General features: G+C 51.1%; 9 protein-coding genes across 9 annotated transcripts; 5 read left to right on the top strand and 4 right to left on the bottom strand.

Annotated features, from left to right (window-relative positions):
• Nucleotides 1-1,043: 1,043 nt before the first annotated feature.
• Nucleotides 1,044-1,966, top strand: COCVIDRAFT_30605 (lytic polysaccharide monooxygenase; the record flags this gene model as incomplete). Its single annotated transcript, XM_014696472.1, has 3 exons — nt 1,044-1,147; nt 1,230-1,494; nt 1,619-1,966. The coding sequence occupies 3 exons, from the start codon at nt 1,044-1,046 to the stop codon at nt 1,964-1,966; spliced, it is 717 nt and encodes a 238-aa protein (XP_014551958.1).
• A 301-nt stretch (nt 1,967-2,267) lies between these two features.
• COCVIDRAFT_111529 (hypothetical protein) lies at nt 2,268-4,358 on the bottom strand (the record flags this gene model as incomplete). Its single annotated transcript, XM_014696471.1, has 2 exons — nt 2,268-3,625; nt 3,674-4,358. 2 exons carry the CDS (start codon nt 4,356-4,358, stop codon nt 2,268-2,270), a joined length of 2,043 nt encoding a protein of 680 aa, XP_014551957.1.
• A 550-nt stretch (nt 4,359-4,908) lies between these two features.
• Nucleotides 4,909-10,398, top strand: COCVIDRAFT_30603 (hypothetical protein; the record flags this gene model as incomplete). Its single annotated transcript, XM_014696470.1, has 3 exons — nt 4,909-5,355; nt 5,403-9,833; nt 9,889-10,398. The coding sequence occupies 3 exons, from the start codon at nt 4,909-4,911 to the stop codon at nt 10,396-10,398; spliced, it is 5,388 nt and encodes a 1,795-aa protein (XP_014551956.1).
• A 2,283-nt stretch (nt 10,399-12,681) lies between these two features.
• On the top strand, nt 12,682-13,398 carry COCVIDRAFT_62583 (lytic polysaccharide monooxygenase; the record flags this gene model as incomplete). Its single annotated transcript, XM_014696469.1, has 1 exon — nt 12,682-13,398. A coding segment is annotated over one exon (717 nt), but the record flags the coding sequence as incomplete, so codon positions are not given.
• A 1,225-nt stretch (nt 13,399-14,623) lies between these two features.
• COCVIDRAFT_53872 (hypothetical protein) lies at nt 14,624-14,941 on the bottom strand (the record flags this gene model as incomplete). Its single annotated transcript, XM_014696468.1, has 1 exon — nt 14,624-14,941. A coding segment is annotated over one exon (318 nt), but the record flags the coding sequence as incomplete, so codon positions are not given.
• A 1,580-nt stretch (nt 14,942-16,521) lies between these two features.
• Nucleotides 16,522-18,261, top strand: COCVIDRAFT_30600 (hypothetical protein; the record flags this gene model as incomplete). Its single annotated transcript, XM_014696467.1, has 3 exons — nt 16,522-16,931; nt 16,977-17,837; nt 17,889-18,261. The coding sequence occupies 3 exons, from the start codon at nt 16,522-16,524 to the stop codon at nt 18,259-18,261; spliced, it is 1,644 nt and encodes a 547-aa protein (XP_014551953.1).
• Nucleotides 18,262-18,741: 480 nt separating this feature from the next.
• On the top strand, nt 18,742-20,382 carry COCVIDRAFT_30599 (hypothetical protein; the record flags this gene model as incomplete). The annotated part of the gene is made up of 1 exon (XM_014696466.1): nt 18,742-20,382. One exon carries the CDS (start codon nt 18,742-18,744, stop codon nt 20,380-20,382), a length of 1,641 nt encoding a protein of 546 aa, XP_014551952.1.
• Nucleotides 20,383-21,138: 756 nt separating this feature from the next.
• COCVIDRAFT_111554 (hypothetical protein) lies at nt 21,139-21,643 on the bottom strand (the record flags this gene model as incomplete). The annotated part of the gene is made up of 2 exons (XM_014696465.1): nt 21,139-21,332; nt 21,454-21,643. The coding sequence occupies 2 exons, from the start codon at nt 21,641-21,643 to the stop codon at nt 21,139-21,141; spliced, it is 384 nt and encodes a 127-aa protein (XP_014551951.1).
• Nucleotides 21,644-22,844: 1,201 nt separating this feature from the next.
• COCVIDRAFT_30598 (hypothetical protein) lies at nt 22,845-24,009 on the bottom strand (the record flags this gene model as incomplete). Its single annotated transcript, XM_014696464.1, has 2 exons — nt 22,845-23,904; nt 23,960-24,009. The coding sequence occupies 2 exons, from the start codon at nt 24,007-24,009 to the stop codon at nt 22,845-22,847; spliced, it is 1,110 nt and encodes a 369-aa protein (XP_014551950.1).
• Between the last annotated feature and the right edge of the window lie 136 nt (nt 24,010-24,145).

Below are 24,145 nucleotides of genomic sequence, written 5' to 3'. Positions count from 1 at the left end.
ATCTCAGGCGTCCGAATGCACCACGTGTCTCGCGATGCAATTAATCAGATTTGGACATATCACAAAAGCAGTCATCATGTTTTCTCGATCGCGCTGACTACCTACATTTTTCTAACCTTGATCACTCAACCACGATACAGTTATACCCGGCGATGAAGTCGAGTATAATCTCCCATCCAACAACTCGCCAAAAGCATTTCCAAGACCCCCTTAGCCTTGGCCAATCTACTGCAAATAAATCGCTGTTGCCAAATTCAAGTTTTGTATAAACCACAACTACCCAACCGTTCCGCTCCCAAAACATCAAGAGGTCCACGACTCGAACCCCACAGCCTCGCGCTCGCGGCCCGCACTCCGCCATCTAACATATAGTAGTAACAATCCAGCATCGCTTCCCCAGATCACACAGCGCTTTTCCGTCACGCGTCATTACACTTCTTATCTGCACTATGCACCACACGCCCCTAAATTAAATAACAACCTTCCGAATTGATACAAATCCGGGGTAATAGGTTTAAACTGGGCTGTTTTCTTTGGTCTTGTTCCGATCGCTGACTTCTACATTGCTTATTTCCCGATCCAGCTCGGGATTATGGTGCAAAGAAAACCAAACAAGAGCCGGCATGGAGGCTCTGTCTCCGTGCCTCTTGGCTGGGCTCTAGCGGGGAAACATGTATATTGCTTGTACAGCTAGCTTTTGCTTTTAGCCGGGCCGATGGCAAGTAGAGAGCGTAGATTGGGGGGCCAGTCGTTTATTATTGCGGGGTCAATTGTGCTATCGTATCTCTGATGGGGCGATGGTGGAGGGGGGCGAAGGGTGGACGGTGGAGTCCGTGGAAGGGAGGAGGGGAGCTGGAGATGAGTGGGTAGGTAAGTTGGTCATGTGGGGATAATGGGAGAGTGATATAGGGAGAGGTTTGATTTTGATGGTGTATTATTCGAGGGTGAGTGTATATAAGAGGGGAGGCTGGCGTGCAAACTGAAGAGAAGGAGTATGAGATAGTGTTGAAGACGAAGAACAAACTAACTACTATCGACTCAACATGTTGTTTTCCAACATCTTCCTGCCTACGGCGCTCCTGGCTGCTCAGGCTGCTGCCCATGGTGCAGTCACTAGCTATGTTATCGACGGCGTGACATACCCAGGGTAACTACACCACCATCACTACCGCCTTCTTCCTCCGCACTCCCCTTCATAGCCAACAAGACTAACACTCCGACCCCCCCAGCTACGAAGGCTTCTCCCCCGCCTCCTCCCCAAAAACCATCCAACGCCAATGGCCCGACTACAACCCCACCATGAGCGTCACAGACTCCAAAGTCATGTGCAACGGCGGCACCTCCGCTGACCTCGTCGCAAAGGTAAAAGCCGGCGGCAAGATCCGCGCAATCTGGAAGCAGTGGACCCACGAGCAAGGCCCCGTCATGGTCTGGATGTACAAGTGCTCCGGCGACTTCAAGTCGTGTGATGGAAGTGGAAAGAAGTGGTTCAAGGTAATTCCTTCACCTCCCCCTTCACCCATGCCAACACCCCCTCCCCCTTATATCCAAAATCTTAAGTTGGAAAGGAAAAAGAAAAAGAAAAAGTAGAGAAAGGCTAACATCAAAACCTTTTCAGATCGACCAACAAGGCATGACCGCCCCACCCCTCTCCGGCCGCAACTGGGGCACCGCCTTCGTGCTCAAGAACCTCTACTGGGAATCCACCGTCCCCGCCACCCTCCTCGCAGGCAACTACCTCGTCCGCCACGAGCTGCTCGCTCTGCACCAAGCACGCAGCCCGCAATTTTACGCCGAGTGCGCCCAGATCGAAGTTACAGGCGGTGGCTCCGCGTCGCCGAGTGGCGATTACCTGGCTACGATTCCTGGGTATGCGTCGCAGAATGATCCCGGTATCATGGTCGATACGTATAGTAGCTCGCAGACTACGTATACGTGCCCGGGACCGAAGGTGTGGAGTGGTTAGGGAGATGATAGGAGGTGGATAAAGGGGGAGATGGGATGGAAGGGGAAGAGTCTGAGAGTGAGATTACGTTCTCGTGGTGAAGAGCAAGTGTATATAGTAGTGATAGTGTGTGTGAATACAAGAACTACAGACGAAATGATTTGAAACCTTTACATTTATTTTGTTTTTAATCAACTATCTACTATCAAAGAATACAGTATTCATCGCTTTCGTTTTTCGCTATACAAACATCGACATGGATGGAAAAAAAGGGGGTATAATAAACAAAATGGCGCGGAAAACTGCAACACTTCTTCCTATACTATTCATCATCGTCGTCGTAATCTTCTCCAACAGCAGCCCATCCGCATTGCCATCTTCTTCCCTCGCTCTCCCCGCCCGTCCTGAGCTCCCTCGCCTGGGGCCCCTCTTTCCACCTTCGCACGCGGAAGTCATCGCTTACGCTGATCAAGCTACCGTTGCGTGCCCACGAAACACTGGTGACTTCGGCGTCGTGGCCTCGTACAAGAGCTGTCCCATGCTCGTAGATAGGAATCGTGTCTGGACAACGGCTGTTGGTAGTTGAACGGGATAGCAATAGTCTAGAGGATTTTCCGGTAAGGGCAGTAATGTCCGGGAGGTCATCTGTGTCGTCGTCGTCGTGCCGGATTTCGCGCTTGAGAAATGTTTCATCAGTAGGGAACAATACCGGACCGCCGTCTGTGCTGCCAACTGCGAGCATCTCCGTCTGGTCGTTGCAAGTCTTTCGCAAAGATGCCTTGACATAGAATGAACCAGCGTGGAAGCTCTGGTGACGGAAGCCGTAGATGGGCCCAAGACCTTCTTGGCCAACACCGCAGTATTTTTGTTTCGATGCGGATGTCGAAGAGAGTTCAGGAGCTACACCAAGGATGAGGTGGTTTGTGGAATAAGCATAAACAGTGTTATCCTTGCTTAACGCGTAGAGTCGGGATGCGTCGCCACTAAGGGTAAGTGAGTTGATGGCAAAGTGTCGGTGGCGGTTGTGGGATTCGGGGTGTCGTGTAGTCGCAATGGGGATGGCTGGGCCTCGCAGAGAGTATCGACCTCTGATGTCCCAGAGCTTGACGCATGTGGAAGCATCCGAGGCAGTCAAAAGCAAATGCTCGCGACCTTCGGGTAAGAAAGTGAGAGCAGTAACCGAGATGTCGTTTCGACGATTGATGCTCTCTACCTTGCTGCTCGATGTAGTTCGGGTAGCAGAGAGCGCGGATGACGGTAGGCTGATGTCGGCATGTGCTGAAGCAAGGGTTCGGACGACGCTGGCATATGGGGCATCTGACCCCCAGGCTGAATGTATCGACCCTTGGTTGCCTTTGCATCGGAGGTCCCAAATCTGCACAGCACCATCTCGGCTTGATGTCGCTACGATCTTGTCATCACCCGGTTGGAAACGCACTTGCTTTACTGATGACTTGTGTTTGGCCAGTACAGCAAGAGTCTGCTGCGTACGAACATCGACAATCTGTGCAGTTTGGTCACCAGACCCTGCTGCCAGATGAGAGTCGTCAGAGGAGAATTGCAGGTCCATGATGGCGTTGGAATGAGCTTTCCACGATAAATGTGCTTTGGAAAAGTCACCCTCGGAATCTAACAGGTGGATGTTCCCATCTTCATCTCCAATGGCAAGCAAAGAGTTGGCTGGAACAGGTTAGTATCATGACGATGTTTGCAGTATATGAAACTCACTATTGCAGCTGGCGGTACAGAATGGCGGGGCGTCTTGGGGTAGCTGATGAAGGTCGTCTGAACTACTGTAGAAGTTGGCCGTCTGGTCCTGCCATGACGCACCATGGTCTCTTCGAAACCCTCGGCCTACACCCACGACGCCACCAAATGACCGTTGCAATGTTCTTGACGGTCCTCCCAGTTGCTTCAGCCGTCGAATGGGTGTGGGATATACGGCGGGTTCATCCAGGTCAGCCAAGTCGTCGAGTACATCAAAAGCTGGTGCATCGAGTGCTGGAGGGGTGACGTAACGAGATCGTTTCGAGGGCGACGACTGGGCAGGTGAACTTTCAGGCGACAGATAGGGTTTCCGCTTGCGACTGCTCTGAGGGGTGCGCATCTGATTCTCAATGTCGACAAAGTTGACTGTTTTTCGGGGGGTACTTCGCGTTGCCCGGCCACGGTTCAGAGCTGACCGGGTGATGTCCTGTAACTGACGGCCCGAGCGTGAGAGCGAAGTGCGCGAAGAGACATCTTTGGAGTGTCGGGGTGTGAAGAAGCGAGTGAAGCGCTTGGGAGTGATAGGAGGCGGCCGTTTGGGCTTCCGTGAGCAGGCTGCTGCGGATGAAGCGGGAGGCGGCGATGAGAAGAGCTCTGGAGTGGGCTCTTGGAGGAGCATGCTGCGAGGGGCGCAGGGCGACGACATGGTGTTGAGAAGGGGTGGGAGTATGGGAGAGAGAGACACCAATGCACAGCTCAAGTGAACACACGCGGGCAGCCAGGAAGGAGCGACCCCGATATGGGACGAATGCTCATATGATACGTCCGGCGAGGTTGGAGAGGAAGGTGCACGACCTGCGCACGTCGCGAAGAGCAGGCGCGACTGACGTGCACCGCTATGCCCTTTTGGGCCTTAAGTGGCCTGGCGTTCCTTCCAAACGCACCCTTTTCACTGGCAATGCACGGCAGTGAGGCGTGTCTGAAGCACGGAGAGTGAGTGCATATTTGTCGCAATGCTCCAACTCATCTGTATCCCAAAAATTGACACCATGGTCACTCAGCAGCGTCGTTGAGGCGTCGCGTGCCATCTCGTCATCGAGGGTGTGAGAGGCGCGGCGTCCCTGCTGGCGCGGTTGGTGGGAGAACCTGGGCGCATGGACCCACCAAAAAAAGTCGAAGAACATTGCGCTTCGAACTCTTGGCGGAATCTTCACCACTCGACCCTCTCTACGCCCGCACACATCCCACACCACACAATGGGCGCGGTCAAGCGGAAAGCAGAGCAGGGCGCCACCCCGTCCAAAAAGCCCAAGGGCGCATCCGGCGACCGATCAGCGAAGCGGCGCAAGTCCGATGTCGACCAGCAATCGCCTGCAAAGGCGAAGCTTGAGAACCCTGCACCACCAACCAGCATTTTCAAGGATGAAGAGAAGAGGTCGTTTCCCAGAGGAGGCGCCAGTGTCTTGACTCCACTCGAACACAAGCAAATTCAGATAAAGGCGAACCAGGATGTTCTTTTCGAGCAAACCGGCCAGAAGCGTCCCGGCGGCGATGATGGCGAAGGATACAGCGACATGGGCTCCGAGGACGATGAGAAAAAGTCTGCGCCCAAGTCAAAGAAGAAGATGACTAAGAAGAGCAAAAAGACACACGAGAGCGGCGACAAGGAGGATGTGGTAAAGGTCGAGACTCTCAGCTACAAGGTAAGAAAAATGCTGCGCAGCTTCGGCGCTAGACTGATCATACCCAGAAACTGTCGCCTGGAACTATTGTACTTGGTCAGATCACCGACATTTCCCACCAAGACCTTGTGCTTGCCCTCCCTAACAATCTAGTCGGCTACGTTCCCCTCACTGCCGTGTCCGACAAACTCAACGAGAGACTAGAGAAGCTCCTCAAAGAAGATGAGAGTGACAAGGAAGATGGAAGTGACAAGGATGACTTTGAGGATGTTGACCTCAGGGAGCTCTTCTCCGTTGGCCAGTACCTTCGTGCATGCATCACCGCAACCAGCAGCGAAGGCGCAAAGGCAAGGAAGCGACTCGAACTGTCAATTGAGCCCAAGCTGGTCAACACGGGCCTTACAAAGCGCAAAATACCTGTCAATGGCATGATACAAGCGTCTGTCGTGAGCAATGAGGACCACGGTCTGGTCATGGATCTGGGTTTGAACGATGCCACATTAAAGGGCTTTTTACCAAAGGGCGAGCTTGGTCCAAACCTACAGCATTCAAAAGTCCAAGAGGGTGCCGTCTTCATGTGCCTGGTTACCGGGCTCAACTCTGACGGGCGCATCGTCAAGCTCTCTGCCGACCACACCAAGGCGGGAAACCTGACCAAGGGCAATACCTTGACAGAAGCACCTACCATTGACGTATTCCTCCCGGGAACTGCGGTCGACCTTCTCGTTACAGAAAACACGCCAAACACAATCACGGGCAAGATTCTGGGCTTGATAGATGCGACGGCTGACGCATACCACTCCGGCGCGACTGAGAAGGCCACCGACGTGTCTCAAAAGCACAAAATCGGATCCAAAGTAAAGGCCCGTGTTTTATTCACATGTCCTGGCTCAGACCCCAGGAAGGTCGGCGTGTCTTTACTAGACCATGTGCTTTCGTTGTCTACGCGCATGTCTGGAAAACCCAAGGAGCGCAAGCCTCCGATCGACCTGCTGCCAATTTCCACCATTGTTGAAAGCGCCAAGGTCGTTAAGGTGGCACCAAGCCAAGGTGCATTCTTCGACCTTGGAATCAAAGATGTTGTCGGCTTCGCCCACATCTCGCGACTCTCAGACGACAAAGTCGATATTCTCTCAGAGGAGGCTGGTGCATTCAAACTTGACTCGAACCACAAGGCAAGAATTGTTGGCTACAACGCTCTTGACGGAATTTTCCAGCTGTCCCTTGAGAAGAAGGTCATTGACCAACCCTTTCTCCGCATTGAGGACATCAAAGCTGGTGAAGTTGTCAAGGGCAAGGTGCACAAGCTTTTCGCAGACAAGTCTGGAGCAACCGCTGTTCTTGTCCATCTGGCTGATGGCATTACTGGTCTGGTTCAAGAGATGCACCTCGCTGATGTCCGATTGCAACATCCAGAACGCAAGTTTAGGGAAGGACTACCGGTCACGGCTCGAGTGCTCTACACCGAACCCGCGAGACACCAAATACACCTTACCCTCAAGAAGTCATTGGTCAACTCCGAGGTAAAGCCTTGGACAAACTACGATATGATTTCAGAAGGTGCCACTGGCCCTGGAATTTTGGTCAGTGTCCGCCGTAATGGTGCCACCGTGCAGTTTTACAACCGTGTAAAGGCATGGCTTCCAGTCGCGGAGATGAGCGAGGCATTCATTCATGACGCAACACGACACTTTCATGCTGGGCAGGTTGTCAACGTGCGTGTCCTCTCTGTTGACGCAAAAGAACGTCAGCTCTTGGTGTCCTGCAAGGATCCTGCTGCTGTTGATACCAACAAGGAAGCCGCCTTTAATGCTCTCAACCCCGGTGGAATCGTCAAAGGAACGGTCATTGAAAAGTCTGACGAATCGGCCACTCTGGACATTGGCAATGGTGTCAAGGGCATTCTTCGCCTTGGTCATCTGACTGACGGATCAGAGAAGAAGGACATCTCGACCATGAAGAAGATTCGCGTTGGTGGAACTTTGGAAGATCTCGTGGTTCTCACCAAGCATGGCAAATCCAAAACGGCGACCGTATCCAACAAACCTAGTCTTCGAAAAGACGCACAGGCCTCAAAACTTGCCATCAGTATTGAGGATCTGCAAGCGGGTGAGACTGTGCATGGATTCGTGCGCGGTATCCTCTCAGACAAGGTCTTTGTTGAGCTTGGCAATGGCATCAGCGGTGCACTGTTCAGATCGCAGTTACCAGAAGACATGGCTGCGGCGCCCGACTTTGGCCTCCGCAAGGACCAATCCATCACTGCCCGAGTTACGCATGTAGATGCCGGAAAGGGACTCTTTTGGTTGTCGATGAGGTCTGAAGCTGAAGCTGCTTCAGCAAAGGCTGCTGCTGCCCCTCCAGTAAAGGTAGCAGAGCCTCTGGTTGACCCTGTGGACCCTAAAATGACATCTACCGACGACATCAAGTTTGGTACTCTGATGACCGTCCGTGTCCGGTCAGTCAAGGACACACAACTCAACGTTGAGCTTGCCGCAAATGTTCCTGGTCGCATTTCTGTATCGGAACTGTTCGAAAACTGGGATAGCATTCCTGACAAGAAGCGACCAACTGCACACTTCAAGATGAATGATACCATCCAGGCTCGGGTTTTGGGAAGGCATGATCCTCGCAATTTCCGTTTCCTCCCAATCACATCTCGGTCAAGTAACAAGACGACAACATACGAAATGACCGCGAGGACGAAGGAGATCAAGTCAGAAGCGGATGTGTTGAGCCTCGACAAAGTTACGGTCGGCTCATCTCACATTGCTTTCATTAACAACATTGCCGACCGCCATGTCTGGGTGAACATCTCAGCCAACATCCGCGGGCGCATCGACTTCTTCGACCTAACTGACGATCTTGAGAAGCTATCTGATGTTGAGAAGAACTTTCCCGTGGGTTCTTCTCTCAAAGTCCGTGTAAAGGCAGTGGATGCTGCGAATGGAAAGCTAGACTTGACAGCTGCATCTACAGTGACCGGAAAATCACTGTCTCTCCAAGACCTGAAAGTCGGTCACGTCCTACCCGCACGTGTGACCAAGCTGCACGATGCATCAATTGTTGTCCAAATCAATGAAAGCATCGCTGCACCCATCTTCATGGAGCAGTTGGCAGATGACTACGACAAAGCTCAGCCGAAGAATTTTGTGGTTGGCGATGTCTTGCGAGTGTGCGTTATTGACATTGACATTCCAAACAAGAAGCTAGGATTGTCGGCCAGGCCTTCCAGGGTCCTGAGCTCTTCATTGCCAGTCAAGGATCCTGAAATCACCGATCGTACACAGCTCAAGGTGAACCAAGTCGTCCGTGGCTTCGTCAAGCACATTGCAAACAACGGTGTCTACGTCCGTCTAGGTCCACATGTTGAAGCCTATGTCCGCGTCAGTCACCTTTCAGACGAGTACATTAAAGATTGGAAGAGTGCATTCCATGTGGATCAGCTCGTGACCGGCAAGGTCATCTCGAACAAGGAAGATCAACGCAACCCACAGCTGAGTCTGAAGACTTCAGTCATCAAGACAGACTACGTCGAGCCCTTGGAATTTGCTACCCTAAAGATTGGCCAAATCGTCACTGCCAAGGTCAGGCATGTAGAGGACTATGGCGTCTTCCTCATTGTCGACAACTCGAACAATGTCAGCGGTCTTTGCCACATCTCTCAAATAGCAGATGCTGTTGTTGATAAGGAGAAGCTCAAGGATATGTACAAGAAGGATGATGTTGTCAAGGCTAAAGTCATCAAGCTTGACCCCAAGTCGAGGAAGGTCAGCTTTACGTTGAAGTATTCACAGGTGAAGGGCGAAGGCGAAGGCGAAGATGAGGAGATGGAGGACGCCTCGGATGTTGAGCAATCGGAGGACGACGATTCGGAGGGAGGAGTTGAGCTCGACGATGATGTTGATATGAGGAGCGTCAAGAGCGCAGAAAGCGATGATAATATTGAGCTTGCCGACGCAGATAGCTCTGAAGACGAGTCTGACGACGACGAGTCAAAAGCAACTGCAAAGGGCCTCAGCACTTCTGGCTTCGATTGGACGGGTGCCACCCTCGACTTTGATCAGCAAAAGGGTGCGGCTGAATCCGAGTCCGAGGATGATGCTCCAAAGAAGAAAAAGAAGAGCAAGAAGGCCACCATCAAGGAAGATCGCACTGGTGACCTTGATGCCTATGGCCCTCAGTCTGTCGCAGATTACGAACGCTTACTCCTCGGACAGCCTAACAGCGCCGAGCTGTGGGTACGCTATATGGTATTCCAGCGCGAGCTTAACGAGATTGAGAAGGCGCGCCAGATTGCCCGTCGTGCGCTGGCCACCATCAACCCACGAGAGGAGAAGGAGAAGCTTGATGTCTGGACGGCCTTGCTGCACTTGGAAAACGACTTCTCCAGTGACGATGCAATCAACGCGGTCTTCAAGGAAGCATGTCAAAACAACGATGACCGCGAAATTCACGAGCGCATGATCAAGATTTACATTTCATCGGGCAAGATTGACGTGAGTATCTAAGATTCCCGATCGTCTTTTGCAGATTTTGCTAACACCATGACAGAAAGCAGATGAGCTTTATCAATCCATGATGAAGAACAAGTCGTTCACAGCCGACCCGAAATTCTGGCTTTCCTACGCCGCATTTCTCATGGACGTTATCCAGCCACCATCTCCAGGTCGGGCCCGCGCCCTTCTTCAACGCGCCACACAATCTGTTGCAGCCCCTCAACACCGGTATCTTACTCAAAAGTTTGCCGCGCTGGAATTCAAGTCGCCCAATGGTGATACCGAGCGCGGCCGCACCATTTTCGAGGGACTCGTCGACACCTTTGCCAAGAAGGGAGATGTATGGGACATGTATCTGATGCTTGAGCAGAGCCACGGTGAGGCTGACAAGGTCCGAGATTTGTTCGAGAGGATGACCAAGGTGGGCAAGTCGTCGAGGATTAGGGGTGTGTTCAAGAAGTGGGCAGAGTGGGAAAACAGCGTGGGGAACAAGAAGGGTGTTGAGAAGGTGAAGAAGCTGGAGGAGGCATGGAGGGAGAAGAAGGCGGAAAAGGATGACGAGTAAACGTTAGTTGCTGTTGAACGGGAAAGATGTTTTGTTGAATCGCGATGCATTAGTAGGTGTTTCTGAGTAACGGGAAAAATGCTTAATGCAGAAAAGCGGTATTGCTCATGTTTGCCTATTCTATTGGAGCTGAGAAACAGTGGTGACTGATGCAAGACTAAGGAGCTCATCAGGGGTTGTCGTGTATTCTCTTCTCCTTTTTTTCTTTTTGCTGCTCAACGGGTTTCGTTTTGGGCCGTTTTGGGCCGTTTTGCAAAAGGAGAGTGTGGCGTGATAGTATAGAGACTTGTTCTCAAATGCAATCATACACAACTCTAATGAGACGACATGAGATTATACGCCGCGGGGCTACCACCAGCATAACCTAGGACATACGAGACAAGTACTGCCGTTCACGACACGCAGTCCAGCCGTAAATGATGCAATACCAAGACTCAATACCTTTGAACCCCTCAGTGTGCATTTACTATTTCCATCCATACAGCGTCGATGCCCGCCTTGTGGGTCAGTGCATTGTGGCGCCGTTTTTATCTGTACGCCGTCAATATAGGATTTGCTGATGCCAAGCACCTGCACGTCCCGTCACCCGTATCTTCGACCACTTGAGGGTAGGTTTACGCGACGAGAGTGCCTTTCGGATTGGCTACAGGATAGGATGACAAGTGGGTGCGATGCATGGGATCCTGCACTCCACACAATGAGTCTATCTTGCATGAACCAAGCTTATCAAACAGCAATCTATTTTCTTGGCCCAGATTGAAGTCGTACGAAACCATGTGCCCGATGTCACTCAACCCGCTGCTGGTCCGTCTACACCTCCTGGCGATACTTACTGTAATCGTGGTCTACCTGGCCTATCAGCTTCAGCCTGGCATTCCGCACTTCTCCGCTGACACAATCAGACCTGAATATGGAGAGAACTGCAAAACGTCTGTCTGTCTGTATTCGGCGGATGTTTTGCCAAGCATCGGCTCTGAAACAAGCCACGGGATCGGAAACACGCTAAATACTATTGTTCTAGACGTGTACCCATTTTGGACAACGTGGGGCGGCGCTAGCGGCGGGACTAGCGTGCCGGCTCTGATCCAGGAGTCGCGCGCCTGCCAAACCGAGAAACCCAAGCGGCCACCCCTTGGGCCTCATCGCTGCACACTGGTCCAGTTGCTTGCAGAGGGCGTCTTAACAGCTCCAAATAACGCAATTGTGCTCAAGGACATCGCAAATCTTCTATACATGCCTATAACAAAGCGACTACATAAGGCTTTTGACGTATGCTCACGCTTATGTCCAGTGCCCATCCTATTCCTCCATTCCCCCGTTGTGCTCGACGTCGCCAATCTCTTTCCCCTGCTATCACACACCCATGCGCGCGCATACGAAGGGCGTTGAACACCATGTAGAGGCTCGGTGATGCTGTGCAATACCGTCGTGCAACCCGGATCCGCTCGGCCAGGTTGCTGGTAAGTGTTGTAATGCGTTATCCCCGTCATTTCGTAGCATCAAACGTTGCACGTATGGGAAAAATGCTTGGGCAATTGCTCGCCCCACGAAACAAAACTGACTGGTGGAAAACACCATCGCGTGTTTCTTCTCGTACAAACAAGCCTAGTTTGGACAGACGGGTCCATCAAGCCTCGTAAACGCCTCGTTCCGCAGTCTGCTCAGTGACGCATAGACGTTTGGAGGCGTGTGTAACGGCTTACACTATCTTCACTAATGACAGACGCCCCGAACGCCAAGTAACCGAACGCCAAGTAACTGAACGCCATCAAGGCCGTTTGAAACACTGACGGGCCTGGTATTTTCTGCTGCCAGACCCACGCCCCCGGTAACCTGGTTCCGCTAAACAGGCGCCAAGGTACCGAACACCACTACAATCAGCTCCTACGGCCCATGTTGTCATTTCGCTTCGCCACAGACAAGCGGGCACGGCGGGTCGAGATTGCCGCCAAGGAAACAAACCCTCATGCGCCTAAGGCACTATGGTAAAGAAGTGCTCGACACCGAGGGGCGGGTTGGAGTGCATGGGAGCCAGAAAGAGTTAGCGAGCTTGACCGAGGCGTTGAACAGAGGCAAGTGACGAGATACATAAGAAGTCGTGTAGAACGTCCCTGAAGCCTCACCAGCACTTCACTGCCAACCTTCTTTCGCTTCTCCACAGTCTTTCGCTACTTCATTCGTTTCTCAAGGCTAGTCCTTCCATACAATCCTTTTCACTTTCCAGTCCAAGTTCAAAACAACGACAAACAACATCACCAACCCCAATCTCAACCTCAACTCAACATGAAGCTTTCACTCCTCGCCGCTGCTGCCATTGCGCAGATCGCTTCCGCCCACTACTTCTTCGAGCTCCTTGTCATTGATGGCGTCGAGTCCAAGCCTTACGAGTTCGTTCGTGAGAACACTCGTGCTATCAAGTACAACCCCACCAAGTGGAAGAACCCTCTCGACAACATCACCCCTGATGACACCGACTTCCGCTGCAACAAGGGTGCTTTCGCCTCTGCCGGCCGCACCGGCGTCGCTGAGGTTAAGCCTGGAACCAAGCTGGCCATGAAGCTTGGTGTCGGCGCCACCATGAAGCACCCAGGCCCAGGCCACGTCCACATGTCCCTTGCTAAGGGCTCTGTCAAGGAGTACGAGGGTGATGGTGACTGGTTCTTGATCAAGCAAGTTGGTCTCTGCACCAAGGGCGACATCAAGGGCGACGCCTGGTGCACCTGGGACAAGAACAGCATTGAATTCGACATCCCCATCGGCACTCCTCCCGGTGAATACCTCGTCCGCTCCCAGCACGTCGGTGTCCACGGCGCCCACGACGGCCAAGCCGAGTTCTACTACGGCTGCGCCCAGATCAAGGTCACCGGCGACGGTACCGGTGTCCCAGGCCCCATGATCAAGTTCCCCGGTGGCTACAAGAAGACCGATCCCTCGTGGAACTTCAGCGTCTGGGGCGGATACAAGGACTTCCCCTTCCCCTCGCAGACTGTCTGGACCGGCGGCAACAGCGGCGGTGCTCAATCTCCTGCCCAATCCCCCGCTGCCTCTCCTTCTGCCGTCGCCTCCAACCCCCAGGCTACTCCCGCTGCTCCTGCTCCCAAGCCCCAGCCTACCAAGCCCGCTACCCCCGTCTCGCAACCCGCCGGTGTCCCTGTTACCCAGCCCAGCAGCGCCCCTGTTGAGCAGGCTCCTTCAGATGACTACCCCGCTGATGGTGGTGATTACCCTGCTGGTGGTGATTACCCCACTGAGGAGGCTCCCAAGCCTACTCCTGCTACCCCATCCCCTGCTACTCCTTCCACCACCAAGCGCCCTTGCGGTAGCAAGAAGACCAGGCGCGGTAGCCGTGCTTTCCGCCAGTCTCTCCGCAAGTAAATGCGGAGATGGCGTTTCTCGAAATTCTTAGAAGGACATGTGTCGTTTTGATGTTGAGAAACGGATAAAAAAAGGGGTGGTTACTTCTGGAATCTGGGGAAAAAACAAACCACGGATGGGTTGGACTACTCTTTGAAGTGTTCTGGCCTGATTCTTCTTTTTGTTTGCATATAAGTATTATACCTTCTTTGGCAGCGGTGCTGCGCTTGTATATATTGGAATACAAAAGCTCATTGACTTTACAACACCTGACTTGATTTTTTTTTACATGTTTGCACAGAATGAGAAATTTTCTGGGGTTTTTTTAATAATTACATTGTTAATATGATCGTGAACCTAAAACGCCCATTTAACCTACCCTTTTTAACTCCTTAAAAAACAAAATTCCTAGTAACTCAACTAACCAGACTCAGAAACACAACTAAAGAAACATGTTCGTTCTCTCCCTCCCTTATTTCTTGTGACTCCTCAGGACCCTCGATGAAGGCGAAGATGGTGAAGATTCCACAGCACCCTGGCTCCTCAGGCGCATGGTAGAAGGCGAAGCACTGGAACCAGCCTGACTCCTCAACTTCGTCGAAGAAGGCGTCGCAAGTGCCGAAATCTCATGTGCAACGCCCTCCATCGCCTCGCCCTCATTCTCTTCCACTGCCTCCATCTCCTCTACCTCCTCCCCATCCTCCTCACTACCATCACCCTCCTTTACATCCTCCATCTCCTCATCCTCATCACTCCCCTCCTCCTCCTCCGCCCGCCTAACCCCCTCCCTCAACTTCCACTCCTTCTCCTTCTCCCCCTTCCCAACCCCCCTCTTCCTCCTCCTCGTCTCGACCCCCCTAATCCGCCCTTCCGCCCCCCGCACCTCCGCCTCATCCGCCCACGGCCCCGCCTTAATCTCCGCCTTGCTCTTGCCCATCCACCACTGCGCATCATGCACACCCGCGACCGCGCCTTCGCGCACAAAGTCCGGGCGCGGGATGCCGAGCTCGTAGCATTCGTGGGTCGGGGAGGAGGAGATGAGAGTGGCGTTTTTGCGTAAGAGGTGCAGGGCGAGGCGGTGGGTGGCGGATTGCGGGCAGAGGGTGAAGCGCGTGGTTTGGGTTATGGGCAGGTTGCGGGATTGTTGGGTGCGCGTGTAGGATAGGCCGGCGTGGATGCGGCTTATGAGGTCGGTTTGCTCGGAGGGGGAGAGGGTTGGGGTTGGGGATAGGTTTGGCGATGAAGGGGCTGAGGAGAGTGATGAGGTGGTGTCGGAGACGGAGTCTATAGGTCGAGATTGGTCCTTGGTGGGATTTGTTACTGGGGCTGGGACTGGGGATGAGGGGCCGGAGGAGATTGACGAGCTGGTGTCGGAGTCCGAGTATATAGGTTGAGATTTTTCCTTGCTGGAATTTGTCGGTGGAGGTGAAGGAAGACGAAGCCTGCCGGGCTCGGGTGAAGTTTCGTCATCTGGCTGTGGACGCATGCTTAGTGGGGAGGGCATTAGTAGCTCCTCAGGTTGAGTTGGAGTGAGGTGCGTCACAAGTGCGAGAGAGAGTAGCCCGTCGGCCGCGTCACGGTCATCAAGCCCGTAGTCCATGGCCGTGGTTTTGCCAGGTGGTTTCTCGGATCAATGGGGTATCGTACTGTGATGAAAGAAGGTGATTTGGTTGTAGTTGTGGGGATTGCATTTGGGAGTGATATGATGGTGTTTATATAGGAGGGGGAGAGAGGTAAACAACGTACTTTGTGTACTGTAGTCGAGCACCGTTGTGAAAAAAGCGTTTGCTTTCACTATGTAAATACCTAAAAGCAGTTTAGCGTTTGAAGTGAAACGGACTATCCAAGCTTCAAGCACATACATAGTTTGTTTATGTGACTGATGGGAGGACTAGGCAGGATATGTTCAGAGTTCCTATTATCTGTGACTTAACGCAGTCGAAATCAGTGGACAATTCGACAGTCTTGTCCGATGGATGTGAGGATACAATCAGCACAAGTTATTCCCTATCCGGGATAGCGTTATATGCTTGAGCACTCATCTCCAACTTGCTGGTTATTCGAAGAGATCTTTTGATCTTCGAAATAATAGCTTCTAGCGTCCTTCCCAATAGGTAGAAAAGCACCGTGTGTTGAGATTAAGATAGACTCCATCTTCAAACCGCATAACTGTTATTCATAATTTCTGTTAATCTGGGACCGCTTCAAAGCGATATTCTGAAGTTTCCCCTCTACATGTTAGCACACTTGGACTCGAGATTTATACCAGCCTTATAGCGCCGTTGCTGATCTCGCGTAAAGCCTTGTCTCTTACTCAACATAACTTATCTTTTTGATCTAAACGACTATGATATATTCCGCACCAAACGCTTCTGAAACACCCGCGTAGCTGCAATGCTGTAGGGCGTTTGTTGTAGACGGAAGGTAACGTTCAGAAATTATTTGCTACAAGGTATCGCTAAACAAGGCTTGCCACGTCTATGCAACACAAATATCACTCTGCTATCTAAAACGAATTAGTTTTGTGCACTGAGATTCCGCATTAAAAGAGTTCTGGTAAGTGGTCAATCTGCTGCATGGTTACACCTACATAGCAGTGGGTCTTATCAATAAAATGTGGCGCAGCACAACACGTTGCATTGCAGCTGTTTAACCGCAGCAAGGCTACCCTCAGCCTAGACACTAGCAACTCTGCTGCCTACATGATGCCGTTCTCCTCTCTAGTATCTCTTCATTTGCACTTTTTTTTTCCAGCAATCTTGTCCAAGTATGGATCCACTCAGCATCACAGCCAGCATAATTGCAGTGCTCCAGCTCTCCGCGAAGGTCCTTGGATACCTCAATGACGTTAGGGATGCGCCCAAAGATCGGGCCAAGTACGCGATTGAGGCCTCGAACGTGCACAATCTCCTTACTAGTCTGAGGTTCCTCCTTGAGGAGAAAAACGCTAATGTGCCGTGGTACAAGGCTGTCTGTGACCTTGGAGTTCAGAATGGACCGCTCGACCAGTTTAGGCAAGCGCTGGAAACCCTGCAGAGTAAGATAACAGACGGGGGTCGATTGAAGAAGGTCGTCGAAGCGCTAGTATGGAAGTTCAAGAGGGAGGAGATTGCTAGCATACTAGATCAAATAGAGCGGTTGAAAAATCTGGTGGGGATCGCATTACAGGTGGACCACTTGTAAGCCTTCACAGCAGCACCATGATTTACGCGGCTTACATTTAGGAGCAAACTATCCCAAGCTATTAAAGGCGATACCGACTTCATTCGAACATGCGTATCAGCAACAAAGTCTGGGGTTGACCAGATTCGGCAAGATCAAGCCGATGAAAAGCGCAGGAAGATAGTGGAATGGATCTCGCCTACGAACTACCCAGCCCAGCAATCAGACATCATAGCTCGCAGACAGGAGGGGACAGGTAAGTGGTTTCTGGGAGCGCCCGAGTTCGCAAGGTGGCTCGGTGAGCCCAAGGGCACGCTATTCTGCCCAGGGATTCCTGGCGCGGGCAAGACGATGGTGGCTGCGATCGCGATCGATCACCTGTTGCACTCTACGCAGAGCAGCTCGATAGGAGTTGCATACGTGTACTGCAACTACAAGGATCGGGAGGAGCAGGATACTTCGAGGATGTTGGCAGCCATCGCCAAACAGCTGGTGCAACGTCAACCACCAGCGGCAGAGCCTGTAGAACGACTGCATAAGAAGCATCACGACCTCGGCACAAAGCCGACAATCGAGGAGATATTCAGCGCCCTTCAAGAAGTCATTGCGAAGTATTCCACAGTCTATCTTGTCATCGATGCTCTGGACGAATGTCGAGATATTGATGGCACTCGTAGTCAGCTTCTGACTAAACTCAGAGGCTTACAAATAGAACAAGATGTTCGCATCATGGCCACTGCGCGGTTCATACCAGAGATTGAAGCTGAGTTTCAAGCGGCGATGAAACTAGAAATACGAGCCAGCGATGATGACGTGAGATGTTATGTAACTAGCCAGATGCACCGACTGCCCCCGTGTATTCTGCGTAAACCTGCGCTGCAGGTCATGGTGCAAGACGAACTTGTAAAGGCGGTAGATGGCATGTATGTGATCTACTTACATCTGTTAGATAGCGCTGACTTGCGGGAATCTAGGTTTCTTCTTGCCCGCCTGCACACAGACTCACTCTTGGACAAGCAAACAGTAAGAGAAGTGAAGTCGACATTAGGCCGCTTCTTGAAGGGCTCAGCTACGATTGACGACGCCTACGACGAGGCCATTCAACGCATAAATGGTCAACTAGACGGAAATAAGAAGCTGGCTAAGAAAGTATTGTCGTGGATCACGCACGCAAAACGGCCGCTCCTCACGGCGGAGTTGTGCTGTGCCCTAGCGGTGGAGCGTGATGAAACAGAACTCGATCCAGAAGGTGTTCCAGATGTCGAGCACCTGCTATCTTTGTGTGCTGGCCTTGTCGTTGTTGATCCGGAAACCGCTGTTATCCGTCTCGTGCATTACACTACCTAAGAATACTTCGAACGTATCCGAGATGCATGGAATCCAGGCGCTCAACTACATATAGCCTCGACATGTCTCACGTATCTATCATTCAGCATATTCAAGACTGGGAGCTGCTCCTCTAACGAAGAATTTGAAGAGAGGCTCTAAGAAAACCAACTCCTAGACTATGCTGCGAAGCACTGGGGAGAGCATGCGTTAGCAGCGGAAGATAATATATGTGAGCTAGCCTGCTCATTTCTTTCCTGCAAAGAATTGGTTTCTTGCGCTGTGCAGGTACTCTTACGACCACAATACACAGGTCAGGGGTATAGCCAAATATATCCCAAGGACAGCACAGGATTGCATCTTACAGCTCGTTTCGGATTAGCTATTATATCAGAGGCCCTGCTCCTAAATCAATTAGAAGAGGCAGGGCTCATATTAGAAAGAAGAGATAGCAAGGGCCAGACTCCCCTACATCTTGCAGCAAAACTTGGACATCAAAGAATGGTGGAGCTGCTGCTCGACAAGGGCGCCGAAGTCAACGCGCAAGGCGGAGAGTACGGTAATGCACTGCAGGCAGCTGTAGCTGGGAACCATACAGCTATTGTCGAGCTTCTACTCAACAACGGCGCTGATGCCTCGCGACATGATAGCCAGGGAAAATGTGTTTTGCACTATGCTACCAACAGCGTGGATTGTGACCCTAGTCTTATCGACCTTCTGCTCTCACGAGGCGCTCCAGAAAACACGACCGATATCAACAACATGACTCCACTGCTTTACTGCGTCAAGCGCGGCCACAAATCTATAATAGGATTGCTTCTTGACAATGGTCTGTCCATTGATGCCCGTGCCGATCGAAAGTCGTGGTCTCGGAACACTGTGAAGACCGACACCTTTCCCCGATCATCGGTTTCGGAGTCCGGGCCCGATATTTCGGGCATTTCATCTGGCTTGACGCCTTTACACTTTGCGGCCTTGACTGGCGACTTAACCATGACTAAGTTCCTTCTGGAGCGTGGCGCTGATCCGAACGCTTTGTCCACATACAACGAATCCCCGATACATCTCACGTTGCGTGAAAAACTGTACGGACCACACTATGACGACGATTGGGAAAACCAGAACTTGAGGATAGAAAGCATATGGGACTTGGGATTTGAAGAAGACGAGATTGTTTCATTTCGTGCAAAAATAGCAATGGACCGCGAAGGTGTGCTTGATGCTCTGCTTGGAGATCCTAGGACCAGTCTGACAATCAGAGACTGTCAACATAACTACCCTTTGCACTACGTTGATTATAGAGAACCTGGAAGTGTGTCGGCAATTCAGAAACTAGTATCTAGAGGAGCGAATCCGTTCGAAAGAAACTTGAAACAGCAAAGCGCACTTCACCTTGCTAGTCAAGCTGGCAGCCACGATGCAGTTGCTTTTCTAATTTCTCTGGGAGCTGAGCCTGCCTTAACGGATGATGAAGGGCTAAATGCTCTTCACTACGCTGCGATAAGCGGAAACCATGAAACAATCACCGTTCTTCTAGAAACTGCTCTAACAACAAGGCCAAGTCTAGTGGCGTCGAAGGATAATATGGGTAGAAACTTGCTCCACCACCTGGTTTCTACGAAGCGTCCAGTTCGGAATGACACAGTCCAGTTGCTGCTCGACAAGGGGGTAGGTGGTTCAGAGTTGGACGCATCTGGCAACTCACCGTTGGTAAGCTACTTCAAACGACCAAGTCTGGGTGCACTATATGTCGAAATTTGTCAACCATTGTTTTCGGTCAAAGGAAACGCTTTGTTCATCGACAAAAATGGACAAAATCTAGGACACTTGGGCGCTTTGACTTGGAGATGCAGGGTCGAAGTTTTCGAGATGCTAAAGGAACACGGTGTCGATCTAACACAGAAAGACTTGCAGAGCAAGACAATATTGCACTATTCTGCGACAAGCGGATCTCTTACAAAGAAGTCTTTGCATTATCTTGTCCATCTTGTCGGCATTGAGATAAATGCAAAGGACGCGTCTGGAAAAACAGCGCTGCAATATGCAGCAGAGAAAGCGCGGCAAGATCATCCCCCCGACCTCTTCGATCGTGGACGCTGGGATAGAAGTATGAAGCTATTGTTGGAATCTGGTGCCAGTTAAATAGCTTCTAGAGCTATAGAGGGCTAGATAAAGCTTTCCTTGTTGTCCTTTCTTTGCACTGTTTCTCTTCTTCGATACCATCTAGTCGCCGCTTCTATTACATTGTAAATTATAGTTCAGCTTTTGAGTTTAATATATTTGGTATATACACGAGTATGGTTTGCTCGTTGAAAGTCTTCGAGTGCTGCGCGAATGCTACTCTCTCGGCCTGCGAAGGCTTCTCTAGTTCTGTTAAGGACTTTTGTAATGCGTACCAAGGTATGTGATGTTTTTACATCCGACAGCCCCGCGCTTGATGCACACCGACACAGGGACGACGAATGAAGCGTGTATTTTTCCACCTGAGGACTAGTTGTATGTAGAATATATGCGAGTGGAGACGATGGAAGTTTGTGAATATGTTTGAATAAAGATTTTCTGCTTACTATCAGCTTGCTTATACAACAGTGTTCCGCTACACCGGTTGTTCTGGTACAAAGGGATGTATATTATTTAGCCAATATCAAAATTGAGTCCGAGTCCGTCACTCGAGTCTCTGGCCAATCACCGAGTAATCCTAGATTCAACAAGCTACGCACAAACATGCTCGAATCACCAATCACCACTAATCACAGAATACATACTTCAAAACTACCACACCGCTCATCAACTTTGATCATAATTTCCTTACTACCATCATAATATATACAAATCCCTCTCAACCCACCAATCCCCATTACACCCCCAGATCCCGAAATCTTCCCACCTACCCCACCTCTAAAGACACGAATCCAACTCCACCACCGCCTTACACCCATCCTTACCAAGCGTCCAATCATCACAAAGCGTATTACACGACGTCCCCGGCTTAACAAACACTCTACCCTGCTGACTCGGGTCACCACCAGGCGTTCCATACCAGGGGAGACGAAACTGCTGCGTTGTATCGCCCGCCTCACAGTTATCCGCGCCTGTTCATTGCGTTAGCACCCCAGCATATCCTCAAAAAAAAACTTGGCCGAGCATTGCGAGGTTGGTTGTTTACTTTGTGAGGGAGTGAAGAAAGGGGAAAGAGAGAGAGAGCAAACATACGATATCCAGCCCTACAAGCACAATAATACGGCGCAGGCGTACTCGGATCGTCATGACCCCAGACGAATGTGCAGGAAGTCGTGATGTCGCAGAGGTTGTGGCCCGGGCGGTAGTCGCATTGTTGGCATACGGGTTCGCCGGCAAAGGCGAGGGTGAGGAGGGAGAATAGGGCGAGGGTGAGGGTCTTCATGATTATTACAAGGTATTAATTGGTGGTCGAGCGAGTGGATATGGAGAGAAGTGGGTTGGTGAGGATGTAGCAATGGTTGGGTGGAGTGTGTTTGTGGTGCTGGAAAACAAGTAGTTTATATAAACGTGAGCGGGTAGGGTGACATTCTGTGAGATGTCTATTTTAAGATCAGAGTAGTTTATGGGTAAGTGAGCCGGTAGGTTCCCGCTGCATAGTCGAAATCTGACAGGCCCCGTAAATGGATAGTGGAGTTGGAGGGCGAAGCAAGCTGGCTTCGGACGTGGCGGTATGATTCTCGCATTCTTCGTATACTCTGGTGCATGGATTTTTCCTCGAAGAAACTATTGAAAAAAAAAGATACGATACTGTTCCGCTGCGCGTGACGGACATACAGACTTGAAATTGCTTTGGAAGGGCCGTAAAGATTGTCTTGTGGTAAGCTACAATCGAACAAAGGAACATAGTAGTACTACTACCGCCATGTAATTCCCAATTGCCAACATTCTCTCGGAATTTCTCATCCGTGACCCACAGAAAGCAAGCAACGAACCCCAAACCATCGAAGCGTTTTGCTTGCTCGTACCCAAAAGAAAGCTAGCACACAAGGCTCCAATGATAATAAAGTTTCATTCCCAATAATAAGCTGACAGCCCTCCTTTTACCCTTCCGCTCAAACCTAAAAAAGCCTTAGCCGCAAAGCACCCCAGATTTCGCAAATGGTAAAAGTGGCGTTCTCGACCCAAGAAATTGACATCCGTATTTCCCGCGCCACGAGGCGCACAGTTAACCGAATATCGATCGTGTGTGGGTGGCTAGAAGAATGGGAATCCCAGTTGGGTGGTGCTGACAAAGACCACAAGTCTTAGTTAGCTGAATCCGTCGTTTTTTGATCATGGGATCTCGTGTTTTCCCTGCCGTTCCCGGCTCGCCGGTTAGCTTGAAGTGTCAAAAACACAAGGTTTAACACGAAGTCTGGAGGGGGATGGGGAAGTAATGTTTTATTTTTAGCCGGTGAAATCACATGTTTGCAAACAAGAAAAAGGTGGTGGTGGCGTGCACATGACTTGAGAAAGCGAAAAAAAAGTATGTTGTATTGAATGAATCGTTCAGCTACGCAAATGGCGCTGCAGCTGAGTTCCAAACGCCGGTCATGATAGTAACTCCTCCATGTGCTATTGATATACTGAATTTCGTGAACTCATCATCTCTTGCCCTTCTTGAGCACTAGGCCCTTCCAACCTTTGCTATCCTTGATGCGTCGGAGCGCCTTGCTCGCGATAGGATCCTTGGCCAAATCATCCAGGCAGGCCTTCTTCTCTTCTTCGCTCTCGTGCTCGTGGAACTCGCACCATTCCTTTTCCATCTTTGGCCGCTCGCCTCTTGCTAGCATGGTGACTAGCTCGAATAGGAAAGCTTGTGGCAGGTGGCTTCGCAGAGGGATGGTGCGCTCATCATCGCGATCGGGGTTCCAGTACACGGAGTACATGTCGAGAAAGTACCTGCAAAGCGGTGCGTCTGGAGGGAGACTCTCGTATGCGGCAATGACATTGCTGTGGTCGGGCATGACTTGTAGAATCTCGTCGTTTGTTTGCCATGCGAGAATGACAGCGCGGCTTAGTTTGGGAATCGAGTATTTGTGCGCGAAAACATAGAGCGATATGAAACGGCGCTCGAGGAATCCTTCCAAACTCCTCCATTTGTAGGGTCGTGAACAGCATGGACAAAGTGTCTCCTTGGGTATCTCGGGCTTCTCTGCGGGGTTGCGAGGGGGCAGTACTACCGGAGGCTTTTCAGCCTCAACTTCCCCCTGTACCTTCTCTGCACTGGTTGTTGTTGGGCTGTTCGTTGCTTCGGCGGGTGCTGATGCGCCATCTGCAGGTGTTTCGTCATCTAGAGCGATGCCCCATGAAGCAGTATCTACATCATCGCCTTCGCCTTGTTCTGTAGGTGGAGCACTGGTGTTGTCGCTTCCATTGACACTAATAGCATGTGTTGGAGGGTGAACTTCCTTGCCGCCTTCGATCAAGTGATGCGGGATAAACCCTGTGTAAAGCCAGAGCATAAATGCATCGAAGACGTCTGGACTAGTATCCTCTAGCTCAAGCGTTGAACTAGAGGAGTTGTAAGGCGAGTTGCTCTTCTCTTCTAAGCATGTGTTGAAGTATGTCGAGCATCTCCTCAAAAGTTCGCGATGGCAGCTGAAAGACTCGGGATGTTCCTTTCCACCAACTTTGACGGTGATGATAGTTTGGTCAAAGTTTCTGCATTTGGTTAGCCGTTGAGCCAGACATGGTCCCAAGCTTCACCATAGCTTACCGGAAAGTGTGGCCGAGCGTCGTCGCACCCTTGGAGTTCATGAAAGGCATTTTGATAAGATAATCTGGTTCGTTCATCGCGGGCTCATTGTGGGCAATCCCAATTATTATATTCCACACGTATTGTGGCGCACCAGGAGCACTGAGAGGACCGTTTCAGCGACTGTACCAGCCCCATCTTGGCGTT

The sequence above is a fragment of the Bipolaris victoriae genome (assembly GCF_000527765.1).
Source record: "Bipolaris victoriae FI3 unplaced genomic scaffold scaffold_122, whole genome shotgun sequence".
NCBI lineage: Eukaryota > Fungi > Ascomycota > Dothideomycetes > Pleosporales > Pleosporaceae > Bipolaris > Bipolaris victoriae.
The sequence above is the reverse complement of the archived record's forward strand: the minus strand, read 5'-3'. Positions and strand labels throughout refer to the sequence as shown.